Source organism: Micropterus dolomieu, linkage group LG21 (genome assembly GCF_021292245.1).
Source record: "Micropterus dolomieu isolate WLL.071019.BEF.003 ecotype Adirondacks linkage group LG21, ASM2129224v1, whole genome shotgun sequence".
Lineage (NCBI taxonomy): Eukaryota > Metazoa > Chordata > Actinopteri > Centrarchiformes > Centrarchidae > Micropterus > Micropterus dolomieu.
In genome coordinates, this window is record NC_060170.1 from 33,460,561 (window position 1) to 33,482,351 (window position 21,791).

General features: G+C 39.1%; 1 protein-coding gene across 2 annotated transcripts; it reads left to right on the top strand.

Annotated features, from left to right (window-relative positions):
• The first annotated feature begins 4,359 nt into the window (after positions 1 to 4,359).
• Positions 4,360 to 19,667, top strand: LOC123960738 (GTPase IMAP family member 8-like). Of its 2 annotated transcripts, none has more exons than XM_046035658.1 (6): positions 4,360 to 4,405; positions 7,419 to 7,478; positions 11,489 to 12,118; positions 14,444 to 14,482; positions 15,579 to 16,730; positions 16,856 to 19,667. In XM_046035658.1, coding segments are annotated over exons 2-6 (3,483 nt in total). In that variant the 5' UTR covers positions 4,360 to 4,405; positions 7,419 to 7,477; the 3' UTR covers positions 18,517 to 19,667. The 2 variants fall into 2 exon arrangements, with proteins under 2 accessions (XP_045891614.1, XP_045891615.1); XM_046035659.1 differs by having other exon boundaries at positions 11,489 to 12,103.
• Positions 19,668 to 21,791: the final 2,124 nt, after the last annotated feature.

A 21,791-nucleotide genomic window follows, 5' to 3' on the forward strand; every position in this document is an offset into this window, starting at 1 on the left:
ACAACCCACTGCTTTGCACTGGTTGCAATTTAATAACACACAATTACTATTTTTTGCTACACCATTTTGCCAGTTGGCATTCCATGTTGACACATGTGAAAACACTTTTTGATTTTTAGTTCACATACCTATCAGAGCTTTAGCACTATTCATAAATAGGCCACAGGTTAACATTTGGTTTGGTTAGCAATGGAGGCTTTAGAGAAATGAGAACTCGACTGGGAAGAGCTTGAAGGAGGCTTGGCAACGGGCTCAACCAAATCTCAGCCACTGTACTCTCACAGGTAGCATCCTGTTATTTTCTAGTTATATAAGCCCAGTCAAATGTTTTTCCCAGAATTGCAAGAAAACCAGTATCTGGTGGAACAGGTTTACTTACCCAGAGTAGGAGGCCCATATTGTAAATATGGGTATACCTGCATCACACTCAGAGACCATACTTGCAGATAACACAATGTTCCAAAAGATCAACAGAGTGAGTCTCTCTGCATTGGATGAAGCTGCTGTACAGAGTCTCTTTCAAAATAAGCTCAGTTCATGTAAAACAGGTGAGGAACACACATCTATACTTTACATTTGGGCAGCTGTGTGTATGTGAGTTTTACTGTACTACATGCATGACAAACCTTTATTGCAAACTGCTCTGCCCTACACACAGAAAACGCAAAAGCATTTTTCATTTTTACTATCAGTGTGTAGTTTGCTTTGTGTGCTTATTCAAAGACCCTTGTATGTACTGTAACTCAATTTTTAAATGAGTTTAAAGAGTTATGCAAGAATTGTAAGCTTTACATGAGATGTATAATGTTTTGTATTTGTTGTAAGGTTTTGTGATCATGTGTAGAATTTTGCAAAAATAGCTGATAGTTTCAAAAAATTGTGCCTAAGCGATCACAAAAAAAGGTATTTTTAATTATAGTTTCACCATTTAAGCAAAAACACAACTCCACGACAATTCAAAAAGAAGAAGAGAAAAAAGAACAACAAAACATCTGAAAAAATAAACAAGCAAAAAAAAAAGAAACAATCAACAATAGCTAAAGCAACAACCTAGGCAAATACCTCAAGTTCACCAAAAAACACACCCACTCAGACTTCCCTCAACACAGCATTTGCCAGGCCAGCCTCCAGAGAGGTAGGTGCCCCAAACTCCAAGAAACTGATCCGATCTGGAGTGGACGATACCCGTGAGATACTCCAATGGAATCAATTGAAATATAACTCTATGCCAGCCCTTCTATTCAGGGCTGGCCTCTGAGATCCACTGCAATAATATATTTTTTCTGGCAGCACATGTCAACATATTAAACAGTCTCTTGTTAGTTGCCGTAGTTATATTCCTGTTTGGAAGACACTGGGTCCATTTCCAATTGGGTACCCAGAATACTCCCAATTTCCCTCAGCATCTCCGACCGGTATCTCTGCAGTTTGACACATGACCATAAGCAATGGGTCAATGTTCCAACCTTCACTTTACATTTGAGACACATCGGTGAAAGGGAAGGGTAAAAGAAATGTCTGTGATGAGAAGATATATGTATTTTACGAATAATTTTAAACTGTATTGCCTACATGAGGGTGTAAATTGATATCGTTTTAGCCTGATCCCAAATCCCATGTTCCCATGTCCCATCATCAGGAATAGCTGACAATTCGATTAACAGACTAAGAGACACTTTGTCTAATGGCTGAAACAGCATATTCTAATTCTGTTCTAATCTATAACAAACGTTAGCAGAGGGGAGAACAAATTTAAAGTGAGATAGTGACATTTTTTTTCTTTTCACCCCTGATGAGTTTACAGTCCTGAAATAATCAGCCTGAAACAAAAAGCTTTTGTTTCTCATTTGGAGAGATGTTTCTGCCAAACTAAACACTAATGCTCAGGAAGAACAGAATATCATATCTTACTCATATGTTATTCATTGATAACGTCTTCTTATTAAATTGTTTATCTTAAATTAACTGACGCTGTAATGGAGTAAAAAGTACTTTTCCATCTGCAAAGTGGTGTTGAAGAAGAAAGTTGCACAACCTGGGCCAGGTAAAGTGAAAGTAGCTCAAAATTACACTGAAGTACAGTCCTAGAGTAAAGCACCAGTAGTTTTTCATTATTTTTATTGACCAAAGTGAGTAAAAATGTGTTCTCCTATAACTGGAACAGAATCTGAATATTTGTAGATTTTTGTCCTGCAGAGAATTGTTGGTTTGGATGCTTTGTTGTACAGTTGTCAGTAGTTGATGGAAATTAAGGCTAATAAAAGAGGGGCAGTTCTTGTTACTGGCTGCTACATAATGTATCTTTAAAATGTGCTTTTATACACATATACATATATATTCATAGTTACAGTTAATGTGTATAATCTTGCTAAACAAGCAATCTAACTTTTTGGTGTTAACATTAGGGCATGTTTGACCACAGACCACAGTACTGTTGCTACTTAACACACAGTGTAAATATACTGCCTATTGAAATGTTGAGATGTTGACTGTACATACAGCAATGTGATATATTATCTTTACTTTGCGAACCACACACAGACCTAAGGCTGTTTCTCCATGTTCAAATGCTGTTCAAATAATTTGGATTTAACTCTCTGTGCTCTTCTCTTTGACCAGAGTCCCAGTCCACAGAGGTCTTGTAAGCAATTATTCCAGAGTCTGTCTCTTTCAACATATATTTTACATACATCTGCTACACAGTAGCAGTGCTAACAGTAGTACAGAAGTATTATTAGTAACAGATGCCAGTTTCAATTTACATGAACTACTAAATACTGCTTACATTATCTTCACTTTGCACGCTTAATTAAGGTAGATGTAGACTGATAATAACAACCTTTTCAGATTCACTTTGATCCAATGCACTTCTTGTGCACTGACAGGGTTTTGTCCAGCAGGTGGAGCTCTATCATTTTCTTCTGATATGAAATTTTAGAACTGCAGATCTGTTTGTACCTGGATGATAATGTGCATTTTGGATCTTTTTTCAGTCTAAGTTTCCTCTCTAAAATCTCTCTGAATTGAGGAGATTTACTGAGATGACTGAGACAAACGTTTATGTCCAAATTTAAGATGACGTGAACCCATTTTATTGTTTTCTTGTCTAGAAAATGGATTATAACTCTACTTATGGTACCCAGATCTAGTGAAGTATCCGGGACAAACAAGAATCTTTACATGCAGAGTTATGCAGATACATTTTATACACACACACACACACACACACACACACACACACACACACACACACACAAACATCTATAGCTGGATGTAGAGCAGAATTAGAAAGATTCTGATAATTAACATTCCTAAGAAAGATCTCTTTTACCTTAAATCCAGCCCCCTGGGCACCCTCCATTCCAAGCCCTCTCTACCCAAAAGCTGAGCCCAGAAGAGTCCTTTGTGCAGCTGGTGCTGAGACTAACTGCCCCCTCTCAGACACACTCTGACCAGCTTCTGCTTTCCAAACACCAATCAGGGTAAACCAAATTATTATGTAATGTAAAAAGGTGGAAAAGCGTTTTTTTAATGCATGGAATGTTACAATGTGGATTACAAACAGACAGATCCAGCTGTTTTCACTGTAAATGCACATTCGGCACCAACTCATGAGGAAGACTGTGTTTTACATAATATACAGCATAAACCTTCAAGTATGAGCTTCATAAGGACTTAATTTGTCCATAATGATTTGGTTAAAATGATCTGCACCTCTCTTGTGTGTTTGTTGTGTTAATGATTGTATTTGAAATATTTTATGTGAAACTGACAGGAATGTAATATTGTATAATGATGTAAAATATGGACACACTGCACTTTATTAGCTGCCTGCCTCGTTCAATGTTTGGACCAACTTTTGTCTCCAGAACAAATTTTTACATTGTGTTGTAGCTGTATATCTGTGCAACAGGGGTTAAAAGAAAAATAACATTTGTATAGTGTTCACAATGACAGAGACATTTTAATTGTATTTGTGTAATAAAGAGAGTCATCCTGCACACAGACTTTGTTCCTTCACTTTAATTTAAAAACATTTTGATGTGAATCTTTCTCAGCTCAGTCTGTCAAGTTCTTCAGATGTTCTGGTAAAAGACAGTCACAGTTCCATAAGAGGGAGAACATGTTGGTACCTGCCATGTTGTTTTACAGGCTTCACCCAATTCAGATAGGCTACTTCAGGATTAAATATAGAAAACATACTGTGTCAATAAGAGTTGAACTCTTTGTTTAGAGATGAGTTGAGAACCCATTGAGAGTCATTCACATAAAACAAATTGCTTCAGTCTGAAATATTTTGAAACGTCTGATCATGTGATCTTGTTCTGACGTCTGGGTTTTTTGTTGAACCTTCTTTCCTTTCACTTTAATCCTCTTGGTGTGAAAACAGCAAGGCTTTCAGCAGGTGAGTGAACTCAACTAACTTTACATATTTAGCGCCCATTTATAACCGACTGGTGGTCATTTTATTTTTTTATTGACTAATGTCTTCTGCTACTTTATGATCCGGGACCGGGCCGCGGGACGCTGTTTGTGTGTCTGTCGGACTGGGCCAAACTAATAAGTCTACTTTAAAAGTGATGGGGGATGCGAGCGGGCCATCCCAACTTGGACGTATTGTCGTTTTCTGTTTCTGCAGTCCAATGATAGGCTCAACGGTGCCGCTCCAAAGAGTTTACTTTAAACTACTTTAGGCTACTACAAGTGTAACAGAGGCGGTAAATATGGCAAAAACAAATTAAGAGGAAGAAGAACTGGGTGGTACCGGAAAAAGAAGAATTAAGAAAAAAAGACGCAGGACGCAGCAGCAGGGACGTGACAGGTGCACGATTAGTGAGCTAATGCATTTATTATAGGCCTACACTGAAATAATTTGTATGTGCATTTATATATAGGAATAGGCTATATATTATTCAAGGTTCTCAAGTCTCACGCATTCACCGTGAGACACACGCATTTCAGCCAGTTCACGCGCTCACACGGCACACCTTGTATTTCTCACGCTGAGAAATTAAGAGATAACGTCCTCGAAGTTGTCCCGCTATATTCAGTTAATAGACGACCATTTTGTGCCGAGTTCATAGCTTTATCTGTAGCCTACTAAATGCCAGAGCCGTTAGAAATTAAAATGTGTTGTTTCCGGGTAAATTCTGTGATCCCGCAGCAAGCACGTCGTTACCACTCCCTGTGTAGAAACAGCCTATTAAAAATAAAAGGAGCCTACTCAAAGCAGAAAGAATAATGTCCCATATGACAGTACTATTATATATTAGATTATTAGATTATTATTCCTCATGCATTAATGTAGTTGGTTGAGGTTGAACTATTTTGTATCAGACTGCAATTAATGATTATTTTTATTATGGATTATTTTCTCCATTAATCGATTGTAATAAATTCTGAAAATAGTGAGAAATGTTGTCACCTTCACCTACTTGGACTACTGTCACTCCAAACCTGATAATGATTAAAAATAGGCCTACATTAAAATAATCAAAAATAAAAGCTGCAAATCTTTACCTTTGTGAAGCTGGAACCATTAAAGGTTTTTACATTCACAATGACTAATAACAAAACTGTTGGCTATTACATTTCTGTCAGTTAGCCTAAGTGATGTAGTTCTGCTATCTGGACTTCTATAAACTATTAAATAATTGAAATTATTTCAAAACATCCTATTTTTTAAACTCTTCATATGTTTTGCGTGAAAAAATCTTATTTTTTAAAGTAAAGAAACAAAAACACACAGAGAAAAATAAAAATCATAGGAAGGCTGTGGCCAATTTTCTGGCCAAAAAAAGTTATGAAGCGCTATGTAGCCTATGTATGATAGGTGAAGGTGAGGAGCTAACACAGCAGCAGAAGCTTAAGCTTGCTTAACCTTGAAACACCAGAGCTGCCAACTCTCAGACGTAGAGCGTGAGACTCAAGCCATTGACAATGTTCACACACGCTCTCACGCTACTCATCATTTTTCTCTCACAGTGAAAAACAAATGTATAACTGATAGAAACGAGTCAGGGCAAGTGTACTCCACCCAGCTGTTGCGACATCTTGCGCTGTGAGTTGCAGTAAGAAACTGAAAGAGTGTTAAATAAAAACCTAAAATCTGAGGGGCAAACTTCCTTCGTTTGGGACTGTGACCTGCACTTTATCTGAGGTGCTGAAGTTAACATTTGTGTGGATTTGTGGTGATATTTCTGCCTGATCAAAGGTGTTTTCAGTACCCTAAGTATCGTTTATCCACCTCCTCCTCTCATCCAGTCCTAAACGGTTCTGTAGCTGCAGACGGTCTGAAGGGGCCAAATCAGCAGAGCAACCTCGCAGGCTTATGCACAGCAGAGTATAGGGCAAGTAGACTGTTTTAAAAGTATTATGAATTCTCATTAATGACGACGTTATTCTCGTAATATTATGACTTTTTTCCTCGACATGTCAGAGAAGACAGATAGCCTAGTCTATGGAGAGATTCTGAATGTGCAGAAAGTTTTGAACATGGGCAGAAAAGCTTCTGAAACACAGGAGCTAATAAAGTCCATGTGTTTATCACTGAATTAAAATGAATTCATTTCTCATTAAGGTGAAAAGGTGCCACAAGAGGTTACTTCCCCAAAGACAAAGACAAAAGTGGAGGGAAGACTAAATCAAACGTGTGTTGATTCAGCAGGGATGATATTACATGAGAAAATATGTTAATACGCATTTAATGTGTACCTTGTGTTGACAAATAAACTACCTCGTAACCTTGTAAAAGTTGATCTACAGGAGAAAATATGTGCAGTATCTTAAAGCAACACAGACTGCCTGAGAATTTTACTGCGTTATATTCTATCATACTTTGAATCGTCACCTGCCACCTGGATTTTGTGTTTCCCTTATATTAATGAAGATTAATAACATCCACAAGTTCCCCTGTAGCAACCCCAAGAAAACTGACCTACAGTAAACACTAGTCAGCAGCACATCACAGGTCAGAGGATACAGCTGTAAATATCGTTACAATACAATAAGATACATAACAAAGCCTCAGTCCCCGCGACACTGTAGGATAAGCGTTTTTTTTTATTTAATTCTATTCAGTAATTTCTTCAGTGTTTGATTTTACTTTTCTCTAATCACTGAAGCATTGAGGGGCATTTTTCTTTTGTCTTGTTTAAAGTTAAGAGGAACACAACTGTTAGTCTAATAAAAACAACAAATTGTATTGTCCATAATTCCTATTTACAACTGCAACATCTGGTGAGTCTGGTGAGTAAATCAAAGAATAAGACAACATTTTAAGTTTTACCGTAAAGTGCTTTCAGCTATAATTTGAGGTGGTGTAGAACCCTGCACATTATATTTGTTGTATACCTTGATGACATATTAAAGGTGTTTTTATTTTCTGTAACTGTTTGTTGTTTGGATTGTTTTTGCAGAGAGAGATGATGTGAAACCTGGAAATCGCAGAAACTGCTCTAGCTTCCTGCCCCCCAACAGTGAGTAATTTTGAATTGAACCACAGCATTCTGGCATTTCAAATAATTTGAAATCCAACATGTTTTAATACATGAAAAGAGCAATCAATGTGTATCGTTTTTAAATAACCAGAAAAAAAACCCCTGTATAATGTGTTTTACAAATCCTTTGGATCTGACAAGTTGGTTTTCTTTTATTTAAAACTCAATAAATCACAGTTGAATTCATTCTAAATGAATGTTTTTTATCTCCCAGGTCTTCTGCCCAATTAGAGCTAATATGTTTAACTTTAACTCAATTCAATTTTATTAAATTTTATTTAAATAGTGCCAATTCACAACAACAGTTATCTCACAGCACTTTTCATAAAAGAGCAGGTCTAGACCGTACTCTGTGATGTTATTTACAGAAGCCCAACAGTTCCCAACAAGAGCAGCACTAGGCGACAGAGGCAAGGAAAAACTTCCTTTAAGAGGCAGAAACCTCGAGCAGAACCATGGCTCAGGGTGCCTCCACCGGTTGGGGGAGAAAGAGAGAGATACTAAGAAAGTGGGAGAGAGGGCTGGGGGGTAGGGGAGAGCAGCCAACACAATATCCACACAGAAGACGAAGAAGATATATTTTATTAATCCCGCAGGGGGAAATTCAATGTTTAAGTAAAGTACAGACAGTAAAGGTAATAGTGGTACAGAAAATTAATAATGGTATAGATATTTATAGTAATGTTAATGATAATAATAAAAATAATAATAACAATAGGAATAGTAATAATAATTGCAGAGGGATTGGAGCAGGAACACGGGGGCAGCAGGTGACCCGCAACCACAGATCCAGACTCCACAGCTCCAGAGCCTGCAGAAAGTGATAGGAGGAGAGAGGAGATGGATGAGAAAGCACAAGATTATTAGAAAGGGAAGAAGTTGAGTTAGTAACATGCATTAATGGGATGAGAGAGAGGAGCTCAGTGAATGATGGGAAGTCCCAAGGAAGGCTAACTGAGGGAGGGTTCAGGAGCATAGACGTGTGTAAATAATGGATTTAGTGTCCGTGACGTCACCCAAAGCATTCTGAAGAGCCATTTTGAAGCTCAAAGTTGGTGGAGCTGGATGGTGCATTGGCAGCGCATGTCACTCCCATGGATGGAGCTGAGGTGACGAGTTGCTGAAATCATGCCGACCAAGCACGACGTGATCAAGTTAGCTCATGCTATTTGCTACTCTGCTGTAGCTTTGTCGGCTAAACCTCTGGGGCTGTATGTTTGGATGGTGGCTTGTGGCTATATCGCTGTTAGCTTACACTCAAGGTAAGTTAACCTGAAACTACACAATAACTTGTTAACTTTAAATAACTATTTATCTATTATTGAGGTTATAACACAAGGTTTAAAATGCTTTAATGCTTTTTAGTATATAAATGTGATAATTTGCAACTCCAGAATTTGTAAAGATTTGCAGAAATTTGGGATTGACAGTAACTATGAATCAGCATTCTCAAATATACATAACCTTTTTGCAAGTCGTTTACTTGGATGCCACTTGATCATATGATACTTGTCAAAGTTAAAAAGCTAGTTTTATATTCCTATTAGTTTAAGTCACAGATAATGGTAATGTTAGCTATTAAAATTACAAAAGTTAGCCGTAACATTTATTGTTGTTGCTGCTGTTCTCCACACCGCTTAATTTTTTATTTGAGTAATGTTACTGCTGTCCACGGCGCTGTGTCAGATTATTGTCTTGAATATGACTGTTGAGAGAAAAAGGCGCTTTCCTTTTTGTTACAAGATGTTTTTTTCTTTCAGGGATCGGTTCTTGTTGAGGTTCTGATGCCTCCACGTTTGCTACACACAGCTTAAAATGTAAGTAAAGTTACTAGTCGTGGCTACTTGACATTTGACAGCTAATATTACTGATATTACCTTGTCTATCTGCAAAGGACAACGCAACGAATACTGTAGACTATTGTACTATTGACTATTGTTATCTACTGTCATTTTGAGGTGTTGCACACATGTTCCATTTCTCCCACATCTGACATAATAATAGCCTACTATCAACATATAATGAGCTATGTTTTAGAGATGCATTTAAAAAATTTTTTTAATGTAGTGGAAAAGCTCATTCAATTTCATTCACGAAGAGGAGAAGCTGTTCACAGACGGGTCTGTTGTCAGCTGCTTTCAAAGATCCCACAATAAACGCGGAAAGAATAGCTGCCAGTATACTGCGTTTGCTCAGTCATATAGGCTACTAAACCAACGTATGCGGCATATTCATGCAACCATGTGTGCTTTCATATAGCGACACGCCTTTCTGGAACCAGCTGCATAGATAGAGAAAGATAGAGGGAGGGAGCGAGGGCAGGGGCTGAGCACTGCACGCAGCTCTGCAGTGAAATACGATTTTCACCAGATATTTTTACCATTTGAAATTTTAAAAAATTTAAAATCAATAAGTGGCGGTCCGTGTTGATAGTGTGACGGGCCACCACAAATAAATCAATATATGGGAAACACTGAAACAAATAAAGGACTGGAAATATTTAATTTTGTGTAATGAATCTATAATATATGATAGTTTCATTTAATAAATGTATTAATTATTACCCATTTATTTGTCTCCCATAGTCACAGTGTGGATAACGTGAGACCTGGTTCCCAGAGAGCTGCAGAGGCCTGTGAAGCATCATCAGTATGCTGGACGTCTGTATCTGATGGTGTCGACTGACGTCGTTACTTTTATTTTTAAATATTGTCCATATGTGTCAATTTTAACTCCTTTGTCTTTACTACTGACATTCTGTCTGTCAATTCAAAGGACAAGCTATTCATACAACACAGATAAAACATCAAATATTAAAACCGAGCTTTTGCTAAATGAGAAGTTTGGTATAAGTTGAAAAGTGAAAATGCTCCCAAACATATTTCATGTTTCACATGAAATGTTGAAAAGTAATTATGCAGTGTATTTCTGTGTGTGCTGGAGTATTTTCACTCTCTAGATTATACTTTAGGATAAATAAAAAATGTCTCTTAAAAGATGTCCAAATAAAACCAGTCTATAACATCAGCTTTTCATTGTTTTCTTTCTACTTACATATCTGCAAAATGTTGACCTATAAACACCATCTTAATATTTTCATTTACAAATGTTAACTATCATATATTGTTAAGTTTAGATCACGGTATTTCCAATTAACATAGGAAACTGATGAATGAAGAATGTGATTTTTTTTAAAGAGGCCATATCATTCTTTTTGGCTTTTTCCCTTCTCCTTTATTGAGTTATATATCTTTTTTGTGCATGTAACAGGTTTGCAAAGTGAAAAAGCCCAAAGTCCAGCCCAAAGGGAGTTCCCATCTCCCACAGAAAGCTCTGCTCTGAACCGCTTGAAAACAGGTCGTTTGTAGTCCAGCCCTTCACTTCCTTTACTTGTGACATCACAATGAAAACGCGTCATAAAGCTTGCCAAGCGGCTAGCGGGGTCAGGCACGCCCTCAAATCAAGCTAGTCTGAGCGGAGGGCCTTTGGCTCGACTCGCCTTTGTTTGGTTTTCCATTGTAGAAATGTTGTACCTGTACCTGCTTCCAGGTACTTTTTTTCGTATCACTTCACCTCCGTCGAGGTTCCAAGCGAGCTGAGGGATACTAAAACATAACGTGAAAACACAACAGACTGCTGATTGGTCAGAGAGAATATTCACTATTCACTGCATCATCATTGCGTGCGCCAGACAGAGGCCAGCAACAGAAAGTTTTATCAGCTGATCAGATCAGCTGTGTAGATTTCGAATATTGACAGTTTTACGAGAAGTGATGGCGGAACAAAAATGTGCTTGAATATTGTTCCTCCGGTTAGCTCATCCATCTTATTTGCCAGTGATCTCACATTGTACAAGATGAGTGAGGGGACATATGGCTTATATCTCCTCTCAGATCTCTGTATATAGTATATATGAAGTTTATCCGTCTGAGTATATTGAGTGAAAGTCTGAATGTATTGAAAATTTATTTTCTTTTGACTTTCCACAGTGTCTGAGCTGAGGGTTGTTCTGCTGGGGAACAGCTGGTCTGAGAGAAGTTCAGTGGGGAACTTCATACTGGGAGAGACTGTGTTCAACAAAGCACCTGAATGCTGTGTGAGAATCAGTGGACAGCTGAAGGAGAAAAAGATAGTTGTTATCAACACCCCAGATCTGCTGCATTCCAACATCTCTGAAGACAAACTAATAGAACATGTAAAAACCTGTGTGAGTTGTTCTGATCCTGGACCTCATGTGTTCCTGCTGGTTCTACAGCCCGAAGACTTCACTGAGAAACACAAACTGAGGCTCTGCAGAGTCCTGGAACTCTTCAGTGATCGATCATTTGATCACTCACTGGTTCTGATACCACCAAAAAGAAAGAATAGACCAACTTTCATGGAAAAGTATGTGGAACGTGCTCATTTAAGTGACTTAATCAGAATGTGTAGATACAGATACTTGAAGCAGAAGAACCTTGACCATCCAGAACTGTTGACACGTTTGGACCAAATTGTGATGGAGAACAATGGACAGCATGTCAGCTGTAATGTGATTGAGGACGTAGCAGCCGCTTTACCTGCTGATCATCCAAATCCAACACAAAAGGAAACTATCTTGGATGGTAATAAAGCATATGGTAAACTCAGGAAAACATTCTGACCAGAGATGCACGATTGAATTTCCCCTGACCGTTTCTGATTATCGATTTTTTAAATTTTTGACCTTCCGGTTTTGTCCGATTGCGATTTTCTTTCTTTCTAAGAACTATAATTAATGGCATACACAAACATTTATTCTAACTTTTCTTTATTAAAATTTCACAATACTAGGATCCCCTTCATTTTCTGACTCGGTTCATTTTACTGTATGTTTATTATAAAATAGAGCTGAACGATTTGGGGAAAATATCTAATATTTATGCCAGATATTTCGATTACAATAGAAGTTTAGCTAAAGTTCAATATTCACTGCCAGTGTATTTGTGACGGAAGCAGCACAGAGCAGATGAACCGGGAAGCCAGACACAGAACAGCATAGAGAATTCGGTCAATTTTTTTAATAAAACACCCTGTGCACACTCCCAAGCGTATATAAACAAAACACACAGTTAAAACAGACAAAAAAGAAACAATTTAACTACAACAATCAAGGAGTGAACAAATTAAGAAAATCTGAACAAGTCAACAAAATCAGGCAGGTAAAAAGCTCTTATTCTAAAATGCTCCATGGACAATATGTAGTCTCCAGAGAGCGGAACAAAATGTGCTCGGAGAGAGCTTTTATCTGTAGTTGAAGCACACAAAATGACAAATAACCAAAGTCAACCACATAGGGCCGGCAAAACACTCCGCTGCTGAAACACTTCAGTGTGAGTTGACGCTGGACAAAACTACGTCACAGCCACTGCTTGTTTCTGTTCGCCTGACGCCATTATCCCACGTTTTCCTCTAGTTTCATTTGTTGTTTTAAAATAGCATATGTTATTTCTAATCTCACTATTTGAATTATATTTTATTCTCCACCTTACTTTAGTGTTGACTCACAAACTACTGGAATTTGCACACCTTTCTTTTCCCTTCAGAGGCACACACCTCTTTCTTTCTCTCTCTCTCTCGCTTCTGTTTCCATTGTTTTTGTGTGTTTGGTTTTTTTTTGTTTCTTGTTTATTACTGGAACAATCAAGAACACCGTGGCACTGAATGTCATCTGTGCTGTGTTTACTGTTGCTGGACCTGGTCCGTGCTTTAAAATATCCACCTTGTCCGCGTCTAACGTTATGCAGGGTAGTGTCTTCTTCACTCATGGTAAAAAAGACACAACCATAGACATGTTTTAGCACGTGCGTGTTTATGTATACAGTTATTTGCCCAAAATTTGATTCATAGTGAATTTCATTTTACCAATGGGTTTCTCCTGACATAGATGGGTACTGTGTTAGAAATGTTAATAATAAATCTTAGCTATTTCTACTATTGGGTTTTTTGTTTTGTACTAAAAATACCATGTACAAAATTTTTCATACCCCCTATCAAAAGTTTGTCAGTAATCAATGGCAAAGCCTTTTTTGCCATCACAATAGCACAATTGTTCTTATAATTGCTAACAAGCCTTTTCCATTACCTTATTTTAATATAGACCAGCACTTAATTATATTTTGTGCGTGTAGTATGAAGGAACTACAAATTTCATTTCGTTATGCAGCCTTGTGCTGTATAATGACTTATAAACAACCTTGTAATTTGTAACAAGCCTTTTCCATGTCTCCACTGGGATTTTGTACCACTGCTTTTTTGCAATGATCTCCAGGTCTTTAAGATTGGAAGGCATCCTTTGCCATCACTCAGGTCTTTATTTGCCTCCACAAATTCTCAATGGGAATTAGGTCTGGACTCCAAAATGTTGATATTGTTGTCTGTTAACCATTTCTTGACCATGTTTCTGATCATTGTCTTGTTGGAAGATCCAATGCTGCCCAAGGCCAAGTTTTTCTGCAAAGCAAGGGCTTTTGGCTTCCTACCAAGCCCTTTGAAGTTTTTCACACTATGGAACTCCTCGTACTTGTCGCTGGGACCTGAAAACACTTAGATATGACTCAACATCTCTAGCACCATAACTTACTGTCTTTGTCACTTGTTTATGTAATTTCCAACCAGATGAAACCTGATGATAAAATACAAATTCACTATGATAGTGCGCATGGCGTAAAACACCGTCGAGCACAGTATGTTTAGTAACGTTTAGTGTGACCGGCATACATTTGATGCTGCTTGGCCCCAGTCACTTTTCACGGCCGATTAAGCTGAAAACCGACCCATTCTGATCTCTAGCAAGTCGATCTGTGCATCCTGGAATCTAAAATATGTTGGAAGTTTTGTTAATTATCACAAATGATTTTACCATGATATTTGTTTATTCTTAATGTAATGTCTGAGTGTTTTATATACATTTTTTTATTTTACAGGGATTACATCCAGGACAGAACGTTCCACTTCATGCCAATGTAAGTAAATGTTGTGCTTAAAGCTGATCTTTTTGTTTCAAGATACTGTGAAGGAATACTTTGATGAATACCTGGTTGCAATAGTATGCAATACTGCAAGCTACAAGACACTGTCTGTGTCAAGCTGTTACCAAGGCTGCAGACAATGTTCCTTAATGATCCTGTTCATAAGAGTTATTTATTGACCACTATCAAAATAAACAAATCCTGTCACATTGTTTCTACATTACGCCAAATAGCAGGGATACAGTGATAAAAAGTGCATTTACATAATAATTTTTCATAATAATTTCATATCTTAAACTAAATGTTAAATATATTTTAGCTGACGCTTTTATCCAAAGCGACTTAAAAATATAATGTGTATATCTTATATATATATTCTCTCTCTCCTTCCTCATCTCTTCATGGAGGATTGAGACAGGAGGAACACGACAACCTGATATTTGGATTTGTTATTCAATAAATATATTTGTTTGACAGGGAAGTTGTGCGCAAACAGGAATATATAAAGCATATTCATTTATTTTAAAAAAAGGGAACTTTTTCTCCGAAAAGAAAAAGGGCAAGTGCTAAAGCCCCTGATGTCTATGTGTGCACATTCCTGCCAAATAGCGATCAATAATGCAACTGCAAAATGTAAAACCCCAAACGACAAAGCTTGTGGTCAGTGGAGACAGGGTAGAGAAATTTTAATTTTCTAAAGATATATACCTACTTTATTGATTATTACTTTGTAAACTATAACAAATAACTGTTAATCTTTCCAGTGCCAACTGATATTATGTCAATATGAATTTAAAACAGTATTAAAGTGTGAGTTGAGGCTCACAAGAAATTGTTAAGAGAACTAAATCTAATGTAAATTTCCACCTTTGAACAGATAGGATTTATCAAGATCTCCTGAGCAAACTGTAGCCAACTAAGTGAGGTTAAAGAAATAAGAAAACAGTTTGTAGTGTAAACATCATATTTAACCATTTAAGGCAAGAAATATCTTTAATTACTGCCATTAATCCGTCTACATGAATATGGTGTAGAGTGTGCTGAAAATGTACTCATTGCATTGGTAATTTTCCTATCTTATTTATTACAGCACTCAGGATAGTGTTGTTTGGAAAAAGTGATGACAAAAAAACAACACTGGGAAACATCATCACTGGTAAAAAAGAGGTCCAGAACCTCTTTGCAAGCAAACAGGCTACCTGTGGAGAGTGGAGAGGACAACCATTGACAGCAGTGAAAACACCAGACATGACCAGTCACTCTGTGACCGCACTGAGAAGAGAGGTGAAGAACTGTGTCAATCTTTGTCCTCCTGGACCAAATGTTCTGCTGCTGTTAGTGAAGCCTTCTGCTTTCAATGAGGAGGACAGACACACACTGAGGTTCATCCTGAGTTTGTTTGGTCAAAGTGCTTTTAAACACTCAATGGTCATCTTTACACATGAAGGGAATGAAATGACCGTCTCTGTTAACGAACTCCTTAAAGAGTGTGGAGGAAGATACTACAGCATGTTTAATGATGACCGCACACTGTTAATGCAGGAGATTGAGAACATTGTGCATGAAAACCAAGGAACCTTTCTCACCTTCACTGAAGACACTGAACACATCAAACCAGCTTTAAACCTGGTTCTGTGTGGGAGGAGAGGAGCAGAGAAGACTTCAGCAGCCAAGGCCATTTTAGCTCAGACAGAGTTTCATTCAGTCTCCGTCTCATCAGAGTGTGTTAAACATCAGGGAGTTGTGCGTGGACGTTGGGTTTCCCTGGTGGAGCTGCCTGCCTTGTATGGAAAACCTCAGGAGGCAGTGATGGAGGAATCACTCAGGTGTATCTCCCTCTGTGATCCTGAGGGCGTCCATGTCTTCATCCTGGTCCTACCTGTGGGTCCCCTCACTGATGAAGACAAGAGAGAGTTAGAGACCATCCAGAACACATTCAGCTCTCGAGTCGTTGACTTCACCATGATTCTGTTCACTGTGGAGTCAGATCCTGCAGCTCCAGCTGTTGTTAACTTTGTAAAGGACAACAAGGACATCCAGGAGCTCCGTCAGAGCTGTGGAGGAAGATATGTTGTTCTCAACATCAAGGACAAGCAGCAGATCCAAGAGCTGTTGTACATGGTGGAAAAGATGAGACAATCTGAAAATAAACCATACAGCTATACAGCTGTAACATTTGCACATGCACAAATGGAAAAGGTCATACAACAAGAGAAGCTGATGAAGAAGAACAAGATCACTTGTAAGTACTTTGAATTAAAATGTTTTTTCTGTATCCTGAACCATGCTTTACATTAAGTGAGTCTTGAACCGTCACTGTAACATATGTGAATATTTAAAGTAACTCCAGGTCTTCTTCTTTCCCAGGTGATGATGAGGAGCAGAGCCCAGAGAGTCTCAAGATTGTGCTGATAGGGAAGACTGGAAGTGGAAAGAGCTCTACAGGAAACACCATTCTAGGAAGAAAGGAGTTTAAAGCTGAATCAAGTCAAACTTCAGTCACCCAACGTTGTAAGAAAGCACAGAGTGAAGTGGACGGTCGTCCGTTTGTTGTGGTCGACACTCCTGGTCTGTTTGACACAACTTTGTCCCATGAAGAGGTTAATCAGGAGATGGTGAAATGCATCAGTCTTCTGGCTCCAGGACCACATGTCTTCCTGTTGGTGTTACAGATCGGGAGACTCACAAAAGAGGAGAAGGAGACATTAAAACTCATCAAGGAAGGCTTTGGGAAGAATGCTGAAAAGTTCACCATCATTCTTTTAACTGGAGGAGATTCACTGGAGGATGAGGAGACGTCCATTGAAGAATACATTGAACATAAATGTGATGCTTCCTTTAAGAAGCTGATCTCTGACTGTGGAGGAAGATACCATGTGTTTAATAACCGTAACAAACAAAACCGCACACAAGTCAGTGAGCTGATAACCAAGATTGACACCATGGTGAAGGAAAATGGAGGCAGCTGCTACACCAATGAGATGCTGCAAGAGGCCGAGGCAGCTATAAAGAAAGAAATGGAGAGAATCCTGAAGGACAAGCAAGAAGAGATGAAGAGAGAGAGGGAGGAGCTTCAAAGAAAACATGAAAAGGAAATGCAAGAGATGAAAAGAAGAATGGAAGAACAGAGAGCAGAAATTGAAAAGGAGAGAAAACTGAGAGAAAAACAACTTGAAGAAAAAGAGGAGAACATAAAGAAGGAACGTGAGGATAGAAAGAAAGAACAAGAAATGAGAGAAAAAGAAGACAGGAAGAAAAAACAACAGGAAGAAATTCAGCGACAGGAGTGGGAACGAAAATGTGAAGCTTTGGAGCAAAATATAAGATCAGAGTCAGAAACAAAGGAAACCATTGACAGAAAGCTGGAGGAGAGCAGAGAAGAGATGAGAAAAGAACGAGAGAACTGGGAGAAAACACAAAATGAATGGTGGGACAAACGTTATCAAGAAGACGAAGAGAGACGACAGGAGGAACAAACAAGACTTAGCAAGCTTCAAGAAGAATACGAACAGGAAAGAGAAAATTATGAAAAGAAAAGAAATGAAGAGGACAGAATCAGAAGAGAAAGAGAGGAAAAAGAGAGAAAAGACATGGAGGAGAACTACAAGAAGAAAATGGAGAATCAGAAAAAGGCGTATGAAGAGGAGGCCAGAGAGAAAGCTGAAGAGTTTAATGAATTCAGAGAGAAACACAACAAGGAGTTTGCAGCTCAGAAGCAACAGCATGAGGAAGAAATGACAGACAAAGACAAACAATTTGACATCTTAAAGGCACTTTCAGCTCACAATGAAGAACAAATAAAGAAAAAACATCAAAGTGAAATTTGTGACTTAGTTAAATGTGTGACCAAAAAGAAAGAAAATCTGAAAAAAATAAACCTCTTACTGAAAAAACATGAAAAACAAATGAAGAATCTGGACAATGAGGATGAAAAGAAAAATCTGCTGGAAACACATGAAAAAGAAATAAATGACCTGATCCAGGAACTTATGAAACAAGTCAATACATCAAGCTGTCGTATTTTATGAGGATTTGTTTCATGTAAACATCTCATCAACAGAGCAGTTTCAGATGTTGTTCCTTTTTTCTATTTTCATTTAGTTTCAGTAACTGAAACTTTAAAGAAGCAGATAGTGGCTGTTAATACAGAATGCAGTAAATAAGCAAAACCTAATTCAAATTATTTTTATTTTTATTATTTTCCAAACCGCTGTGATGATCAGAAAACTAAAGTTTTGTTCTAAATAAACCTTTTCATGTTAAATTGTTAAAATTTCAGAGGTTATTAGTTAAGATGTTCTTTAGAACCAAAGTGAAACTGAGGCTGAAATGATTCCTGTATTATATTACATTATTATTAACAGTAAAGAAAGTCTGATAAAATTGGTTTATTTTTGGAAAGTATCACTCTAAGGTGGTTATGAAGAGTTGTCAAAGATGTTCTGAGGCTGAACAATATTTGTTTTCTTGTCAAATACACCTGTGCTTAGCAAATATACAGCTGATCTATCCCTGTGGCTCAGCTGCAGTGTCTAAGAGCTTTCTGGATATTTTTGGACTCTTAAGCGTCAAAATGTTGATTTCAGTCTGTCTGTATTGATCAATCAGGCTTTTAATATCTAAATAACTCAGTGACTCTGTTCAGTCAATTGTTTCAAACTTCTGCTCTATTTTACTGAAAATAATTGTTTCCTCTGTAACATTCAGGCTCTTCTCTGTTTCACTGGGTTTTCTGTAAAGTTTATATATTATATATTTAGAGATATTAGAGTCATTTGGTTTGACTTTTTCACCTCTAATAAGTTGATTGTAAAAAAGGGTGAGCTGCTGTTTCAGCCTGCACCTTTTCAGTCTGTAGAAAATCTTTCTGCTCTGTTGGTTTTCTTTTCTTCTGTTAAAACTCTTTTGCTGGGAATAATTGCCTTTTCTTTTCTTTTGTCCTAATAGTTTGTGTAATTATTTGCTGATAAAAACAGACAGCAGCTTAGTAAAGAAAGACTTCAGCAGCTGAAGCTCTGCTCGCTCATTACAGATGATCTTTGTTTTCTTTTGAATATGAGAAAGAACATGATGTTTGTGCTGGAAGTGAAATGAAATGTTTAGATGTCATTCACCCTGTTTTCTCTGCAAATCACAAATATCACAGCAAATATGAAACATTAAACAGCATGAAGATCATTTAAACTGATGATCTGTTATATCTATCGATCAAGCCAGATGAAACTAATCAGCTAAACTTCAAATGTTCCTTCAGGATGTTAAAACCTGGATGACCTGTAATTTCCAATGTTAAACTCAGATAAAACTGAAGTTATTGTTCTGGGGCCTAAGCACCTCCGTGACGCATTATCTAAAGATATAGTTTCCCTTGATGGCATCGCCCTGGCCTCCAGCACCACTGTGAGGAATTTTGGAGTTCCCATTTGAGGGAACTTGAACTGCGTCGGTGACGACACTATGGGAAGGCCTCTGGGCGTGGCAGGGCTGAATTATGAATGAAACTACTCCAATCCTATTGGCGTTGCTCGAACGGTAGCGTGGGATGGCTTAACTGGAGGCGTATAAAGCACGCCGGCACACAGGCCAAACCAGCTTTTTTCTTATCAGCAGGCGCTCTGATATGTTTGGTAGAACGAAGCTCTACCAAACAAGCAACAAAGTTGCCATGGTGCAGACGTGGCCCTGAGGAGGCTGAGGTCTCGTGCGGTTCTTTTCTCCGAAGACGGCCGGATGCCCTCTCCCCGTGGCTCGGGTCCTGCGGTCGCTGAGGCGGCGCGGCGGCTTTGGTCATGGGGCTCGCAGCGTCTGCACCATGGCAGACCTATGCGTTCTGGAGCGGGTCCGTCAGGACGGTGTCAGTCTACTGTTAGTAGCCCTGTTTTGGCCGGCCCGAGTGTGGTTCTCGGACATAATCTTCCACGGTCCTCTGAGGGAGGGGTCTTTGGGGAGGCTCCCGCTGGTCGTGCGCTTCCTCCGTGGATCCCGGAGGATGAGACCCGTGACTTGCTCCAGGGTGCCCACCTGGGACCTGGCAGTGGTTCTCAAAGCGCTGGCTGAGGTCCCCTTCGAACCCCTGGAGTCGGCTGAGGCTAAGCACATGACCCTTAAGATGGCCTTTCTCCTAGCTACCACCTCTCTGAGGAGGGTGGGGGATCTCCAGGCACTCTCGGTGTCTCCTCAATGCCTGGAGTTTGCCCCGGGGAAGGTCAAGGCTGTCCTGCACCCCTGTCCGGGCTACACTATCAGCAGCTGGATAGTTCAGGCTATTTCCCTGACCTTTCAGGTGCGCGGTTTGCCTTCACCTATGGCTGTGAGGGCCCACTCTACTAGAGGCATGGCGGCCTCTAGGGCGCCTCCTCTCAGGGGCTTCTCTTCGGGAGGTGTGTGAGGCAGCTGGCTGGGCCACTCTGCACATGTTCATCCAATTTTACAGTCTGGACCTTCCTTCTGCGCCCCGGGACCCGAACGCTCTCCTCTTAGTCGTGCCTACGGGTTACTGCATGCTGGGGCAGGCGAAGGCTTTCGGTGTGGCATAGTGGGTATCTCATTCCCATAGTGTCATCACTGACGCAGTTCGAGTTCCCTCGAAGGGGAACAAGGGTTACATACGTAACCCGAGACGTTATCTTTGGTCAGGACATGTCGTTTAAGTCTCACATTAAGCAAATTTCAAGCCTTTTTTCACCTACGTAATATTGCAAAAATCAGGAACATCCTGTCTAAAAATGATACAGAAAAACGAGTCCATGCATTTGTTACTTCTAGGCTGGATTACTGCAATTCCTTATTATCAGGCTGCTCGAAAAAGTCCATTAAGACTCTTCAGCTGATCCAGAATGCTGCAGCACGTGTTCTGACAGGAACCAGGAAAAGAGATCACATTTCTCCTGTTTTAGCTTCTTTGCATTGGCTTCCAGTAAAATCCAGAATAGAATTTAAAGTCAGGCACCATTTTATCTTAAAGAGCTCATAGTACCTTACTACCCCACCAGAGCACTGCGCTCCCAGAATGCAGGGTTACTTGTGGTTCCTAGAGTCTCCAAAAGTAGACTAGGAGCCAGAGCGTTCAGCTATCAAGCTCGTCTCCTGTGGAACCAGGTTCCAGTTTGGGTTCAGGAGGCAGACACCATCTCCACATTTAAGAGTAGGCTTAAGACTTTCCTCTTTGATAAAGCTTATAGTTAGGGCTGGCTCAGGTAGTCCTGAACCATCCCTTAGTTATGCTGCTATAGGCCTAGACTGCCGGGGGATTTCCCATGATGCACTGAGCTCCTCTCTCCTCTACTTTCTCTCCCTCTGTATG

What these genes read in the sequence shown, in the direction of transcription:
- LOC123960738 (XM_046035658.1), top strand. An exon ending in GGATGGTAATAAAGCATATG is followed by an intron (nt 12,119 to 14,443) that starts GTAAACTCAGGA and finishes TTTATTTTACAG; the next exon opens with GGATTACATCCAGGACAGAA. An exon ending in ACGTTCCACTTCATGCCAAT is followed by an intron (nt 14,483 to 15,578) that starts GTAAGTAAATGT and finishes TATTTATTACAG; the next exon opens with CACTCAGGATAGTGTTGTTT.